This window comes from Diabrotica virgifera, chromosome 3, assembly GCF_917563875.1.
Source record: "Diabrotica virgifera virgifera chromosome 3, PGI_DIABVI_V3a".
NCBI classification, from domain to species: Eukaryota; Metazoa; Arthropoda; class Insecta; order Coleoptera; family Chrysomelidae; genus Diabrotica; species Diabrotica virgifera.
Window position 1 is genome coordinate 8,403,206 of NC_065445.1, and position 6,746 is coordinate 8,409,951.

The 6,746-nt window shown below is 34.6% G+C and overlaps 1 protein-coding gene across 1 annotated transcript; it reads left to right on the forward strand.

The window, feature by feature from the left end:
- Positions 1 to 393: 393 nt before the first annotated feature.
- LOC126881739 (uncharacterized) lies at positions 394 to 2,118 on the forward strand. The gene is made up of 2 exons (XM_050646208.1): positions 394 to 508; positions 1,240 to 2,118. Exon 2 carries the CDS (start codon positions 1,243 to 1,245, stop codon positions 2,116 to 2,118), a length of 876 nt encoding a protein of 291 aa, XP_050502165.1. The 5' UTR covers positions 394 to 508; positions 1,240 to 1,242.
- The last annotated feature ends 4,628 nt before the right edge of the window (positions 2,119 to 6,746 follow it).

Here is a 6,746-nt window from a genome sequence, read left to right on the forward strand (position 1 = left end):
GTATTCAACCACAGTAGCCATTGTTGCTCGTTAGGGGATGAAGCAATAAAATCGTTTTTGGCGTAGACCTGCAGCAGTTGCTTAGGAAAAAAATACCCACCTGGTCTTAGATTTTTAAACTGGTAATTTTGACTTTCTGTGAAATCCGGGGAATGACATTCACGGTGGAGGTTGGAGGGGGTGAGTTTGTAAATTGTTGTATAGGGTAATTCCAGCAAAAATGGCCCTCACATTATAAAATTAAAAGTTCTAATAAAATGGTTTAACATCAATTTTCCACTACAGAAAAGTGTAATCTTTCAATAACTGAATGATTTTTTTTACTTGATTTTTTTTAATTTGTTTTACAGCAATTTTAAAATTACTATCTGGTTGGTAGGGAGTTAGGGATTTTTTGTTTACTTTAACAGGGTTGGTAATGGAACACTGGAAACAGCTGATATTGATTGTTGTTCTGAAATAGTGAAGAGCAAAGCTTTAACAACAACTCCACATTGTTATTGTTTCTGTAAGTATAATATTTCTGTTCTTATAAATAATCTAAGAAATCATTGCATATTGTAACACCCGTAACACAAAACATATTAAAGTTTCAATAGGAACCAAGTAAAATTTTTGTTTGCCAAACCCTCTGGTAAAAGTGAGGTTATGTTTATAGTTAGTAACATCTTGTAATTTCTTTAATTCTTTAAAACTGTTTTAACTCCTAAATACATGTTACGGGTGTTACACATTAAGAGTTACGGGTGTTACATTTCATCCATGTAACACCTGTAACAAAGTAATCATCAATCAACCATTGATAATTTCTGTGTTTATTCAATCTTAGGAGGCTTTGTTAATATTTTCAGTAACCCCAAAAGAAATCTCTTCTTATAAAAGTTTATTGCATGATAATAATTAATCCATTACCTTATTTTATCAATTTTACAAATCACGATGTTATACCCTCCTAGCCTAAACCTTTCTACTCACTAGGTAATGAAGTTAAATTCAAGATCTGCCTTTCTTTATTTCTATTTTGGCATTCCATAGTTTTGAAACATTAAAAAAAGTCACATTAGGTATAGATTACCATATTAATTGTCAGATCTCAATACTGGTTACAACTGTGCCGACTGCCAATCAAGCATGCAGTTAGCCTATGAGGCACAATGCCAATCCTGTACATTTTAGAGATTATTTAAAGCTTTCTTGATGGTTATGCAATTAAGTTTCACGTGTTGTTTTTTTTTTCAGAATATGGCTCCAGTCAAGGATCGTGTAAAAAAACATAGAGAGAAAACAAAAAAAGATCCAGAGAAGTGGGAGGCTCTCAAAAAGAAAGAAAGGGAAAGAGACAAGTTACGAAGATTGAAGAAAAAGGAAATCTTAAAAACTAATCCCCAATTGCAGCAACAGGTCAGAAATAAAGTAAATGACAGAGTCAAAGCTCACAGGGAGAGAAAGAAACTTCTTGCATCTGCTGAATCAACGAGTAAACCAACGGAATCACCAATAGGAACTTACAATTCCCCTCGGACTTTTGGAAAAGCTGTGAATAAAGTTAAACGTAGCCTCCCAAATAGCCCACACAAGAAAACTGCAGTCCTAAAAAAACTTGTAAGTGATGTAATTGGCATTGAGTCTTTGGTTTCAAGCACACGAAAAGTAAAACATGCACATGTAACTGCAGAAAACAGAGCTCTTGTCGTGGAATTTTTCTGTCGAGATGACATAAGTCGCCAGACTCCTGGTATCAAAGATGTTAAGACAATAAGAAAAAAAGGTGAACAGAAACAGAAGTTGCAAAAACGGTTCATGGTGATGACTGTGGGAGAGGCGTACGAGGAATTTAAGAAAAGGTTTCCAGATGTGAATATCGGCAAATCTAATTTTTTCTCTTGGCGGCCAGAACATGTATGCTTAGTGTCTGACATGCCTCATGATGTTTGCGTCTGCAAAATTCACTTCAATTTCATTAACTTATTGGAATCAATTCACAAAGGAATCCCAGTTATTCCAAGATGTCACAATGAATTACTAAAACATTTGTGCTGTGATCCTCAAAACGAGAATTGTATGTATGGAACAGCGTTGCCAGACGTCCCGCTTTTCGCGGGACGTCCCGATTTTTAACTCAAAATTAAATGTCCCGCGCGGGACAGGCTCAATCCCGCTTTTTGGGAATAATTCGACCCTGCGTGCAGCGTACTGAGAAAGCGCAGCGGTTGGCACAAACAAGTGTGGACCGGCCGCCTGTCCAGCGCATAATGAATAACTTGCGGTTAGCGAAAACCAAATACTTTGGCTTCGGAGCTTCTAGACAATTGACAGTTAGAATTATTGGGGACTTAGAAATTTTACACCCGTATTTTGAATTTCTCTGATAGATGGTTTGTTTAAACCCTAAATTTTCCTTGAAGGTTTTTCTTATTAATTGAAAACAATCATTTTTGTTTAAGAATATTTTTATTATGTGAAATATTTATGTTTTTCTTTGGTAGTAGGTACCTACTGTTTTTGATGTGGTAATAATATAACTTTTATAATATGGTTAATTATTTGACTGTAATTTATAACTTTCCTATGGTTAATTATTTTATAGAGAAATTTTCAAAATACTGGTAAAATTATTAAGTCCCCAAGAGGTACCGAACTTAACATATCCTTAAGTACATTATAAGGTACCTACATGACAAAGTTTTTTATTTAAAATATTGCTAATATGTACTATATAATTAGGTTAATAAGTATATTTTGAATTTCATTTACATTTATATAGATAATCTACCAAGCGAAGTGAGGTTTTTCGTATAAGTAGTATGTATAGGTACAATATATATACTTTTAAAATTTCCCGCCAAATCCAGAGAACTGTCAATTGTCTAGAAGCTCCGAAGCAAAGTATTTGGTTTTCTCTAGACGCAAGTATAATGAATATAAGCGCGGGCGAGAGAGAGGGTGCCTCTGTGCCTCACGCAATCGGTGCGTGCGACTGCTAACATCTTCTCTTTCTCTTCTGCTCTTTTCTTGTTCTTATTCGAATCGTAAGCGAGTAGCTGTGATTACTTACGAAAGAAAAACGAATACCATTTGTTTTCGAGCTTGAAATGATTGAGGTAGTGAGTTGCGTTAGGTGCGAAATTTAGTGTAATTGCAATAAGAAAACAAAAGTTCCAGTTTTTTTACGAAAGATGAATGAAACTTATGAAACCGATAGTGATGTTTCGGATTGCTCGAAACCGGAAGACATTACACCCAAGAAGAAAATCAAACTAGGAAAACATCGCCTCACCAAATACAGTTCAAATTGGCAGAATGATCACAATTGGTTGCGTTCTGTGGCGTCGGGTGAGTATAAAGCTTACTGTACACTGTGTAAAAAAGAGTTTACTATTTCACATGGCGGATTAAACGACGTAGTGAAGCATTCCAAAACAAATAGTCACTTGAAGATCACTAGTTCTCGTGCTGCAAGAAACTTAACTAGCTATTTCCAGGCACCGGGTACTTCAACATCTGATCGTGATCGCGATGATATTATATACAAAACGTCAGCTGCAGAAATTACTTCTGTATATCACACCGTTAAACATTCGTTAAGCTACAATAGTCTGGATTGTTTTCAAAAGTTATTACCTCTCATGTACGCCGATTCTAAGATAGCTAAGAATGTTAAATGTGGTAGGACAAAGAGCGAAGCAATAGTTTGTGAAGTATTGGCAAAAGAAGCTTTGAAGGACGTAGTTCAAAATTTAAAAGAAGATTTATTTTTTTCGATTTCTACGGATGCCAGCAATAAAGGAAACCGGAAAATGTTTCCAATATGTGTGCGATATTTCAGTTTTGACAAAGGAATACAAAACAAATTAATAGATTTTGTGGAGAGTAATGACGAAACTGCCGACCAAATAACAAAGGTACTTTGTGAAACACTGGATAAACATAACTTAAAATTATCGCAAGTAACATCATATGGTGCAGACAATGCAAATGTAAACTTTGGTTCAAATCATTCTGTTTTCACTAATCTTCATTCCAAAAACGAAAAAATATTAAAAGCTAACTGTTCAGTTCACATCTTGCATAACATGAGCAAATTTGCATGTGATAGATTAGACATCGATGTAGAAGCTATCATCTTAAAAATATATGGCCATTTCTCACATTCAGCTAAACGTTGTGCGGAATTGATGGAGATATTTGAAACTACGGAAATGGAGTGGGTCGAGTTATTACGTCACGTAAATACAAGATTTTTGTCGCTCTGTCCTGCTGTTGAGAGAATAATCAAGGTTTGGCCTGCTTTGAAAAGCTACTTTGATAAAAAAGAATCATGTGCGAAAGCCATTGAAAAAATTTTTGGTTGTGAAGCAGAGGAAACAAAAACTCTAGCCTACTTGAATTTTGTTTATAATGTGATGAGTGCTTTTGGTACATTAATAAAAGAGTCTCAGGGAAATGACATTGCCATAACCGAAATGCATGAGTCATTATGCCTCTTCCGTTCAAGACTGATTCAAAGACAGAAGGATGGGTTTTTCGGCTACCAGACGAAACTTATTTTAAATAAATTAGTTGAATCTGAAGAGATCAAAGTCATCGAAGACTTTAAACTATTTTACACAAATTGCCAAAAATATATAGAAAAACGTTATAATTTTTCAGATGAGAATATTTTTGCTAGACTTAAATTCCTAAATCTGGAAACTGAAATTAGTTTCGACATGATTGAAAATGCTATCGCTTTATTGAACTTGACAGACAATATTTCGGTAGATCACCTATATGAAGAATTTAACTTGTTGAAATCATCTTTGGACGTATTAGTGGGAAATTCCAAAGACACCACTGCCACCACCGCACAGAAATGGCAACAGCTCTTTCAACAGTTTCCAAAAAAAGATACCAGGAATATGTTTAAACTCGTATCTTTTATATTAAGTACTCCAACGTCAAACTGCTTTCCGGAACGAGTTTTTTCGCAGATGAATTTGAAATGGTCAGATGCGAGAAATAAATGTTCCGTAAAGTTAATTAAAGCAGAATTACTCGTCCAGTTTAATCTACAGCTATCCTGTGAAGAGTTCTTTAAATTTACTAAAGAGAAAAGGGATATTTTGAAAGAAGTTAAATCCTCACAAAAATATGAATAAGTAATTCTTATAAATAATTAAAATATTCTCTTATTGTTCTTATTTTGTTATTCTTATATCTTTTATAACTTTTATTCTTATAAATATATAAAATTATTCTCTTATAATTTGTAACTCTAACTTCTATGACTGTTGTTTGAAACGCCACATTTTTCTAACGAATAAAACGTTTTTGATTCTGATATCTGATTTGTTTTTTATTTTTTTATTCAGAAGACGAATAAGACTCAATATTTTAATGATAAGGTAAATGTGATTTAAAATACCATATTTTTATTAAAATTTATTTTCTATTGATATTTTCACTAGGTGACTATCTTAATGTCTCGTAAACGTAATTTGAACTAAAATAAAAAGATAAATATTCAAATATTTTTGATTATATACCTTTTTTCACTATGTCCCGCTTTCGACGAAACAATCCCGCTTTTTTCACTCAAAAAGTTCCTAAATCCCGACTTGGCAAAAAAAAAATCTGGCAACGCTGGTATGGAATGTGTTCCAAATGTGACAACAACATTGATGTATTGCTTCCAAATGATGTTGATTTGCAAAAGAAAATTCATTGGAAACAATGGGAAGAAGACAACAACAGTCGTCCTGTTCTACATGATCACAGTGGGACATGTGAAAATGCTCTCAAAATCTTAACTGATTTGTTACCCAAGTTCAAAAAACATGCTTTTGTTAAAAAGATACAGAGTGACTATTTTCAGAAGTGCAAAAAAAATATTGCAGTGAATGAAGTGGTTATGCAATGTGACTTTGCCGAGAACTATGCTCTTGTCAGCCAAGACGAAATCCAAAGTGCGCATTGGTCGCACGCTCAAGTAACTTTGTTCACTTGCTGCGTCTGGTTATCAGAAAAGGTGGTACAGTCGTATGTGATTGTAAGTGACGACAGATCACATAGCAAATATTCTGTATACACTTTCCTGAAAGCCTTAGTAGAAGAGGTAAATCTCGGCAAACAAATTAACAAAATCTACATTTTTTCTGACAATTGTGCTGGGCAGTTTAAGAGTAGATTCACACTATCTAATCTGTGCTTTTTCGAAACAGATTTCAACTTAGAAGTTGAATGGAATTTTTTTGCCAGCTCCCACGGAAAAGGAGCTGTAGATGGATTGGGAGGCACAGTTAAAAGAAATGTCTGGACAGCTGTCAAATCAAGAGCGGTCGTAATTAATGACGCTCAAGAGTTTCATAACTATGTGGACAAGACTTTGGAAACAAAAATCAAATCACTCTTTATAAGCAAGGCAGATGTAGAGAAAAATGAAGCCATGTTGGACCAAAGATGGGAGAAGGTAAAACCGATTCTCGGCATTCAAAAATGTCACCATTTCCGACCATATGACTGCAATAACTTGCTCATCGCAAAAACATCTGCATCTTTGATGAGCAAAGTGAGTGTTTTTGAACCTGAAGAAGATGTGCGTAGAGTTGCGGTGAAAAGACGCTTGGTGTACAGTGATGTTTACTCAGATTCAGAATCAAAATCTTCGGATGAGGACTGTGACAACACACTGGTTGGAACTGTTCAAGAACTTCCTGCCACCAATGCTCCAACTGATTTCAAAGAAAAGGATTTTGTGGTTGTAGAGT

What these genes read in the sequence shown, in the direction of transcription:
- LOC126881739 (XM_050646208.1), top strand. Translation starts at nt 1,243, where the DNA reads ATGGCTCCAGTCAAGGATCGTGTAAAAAAACATAGAGAGAAAACAAAA.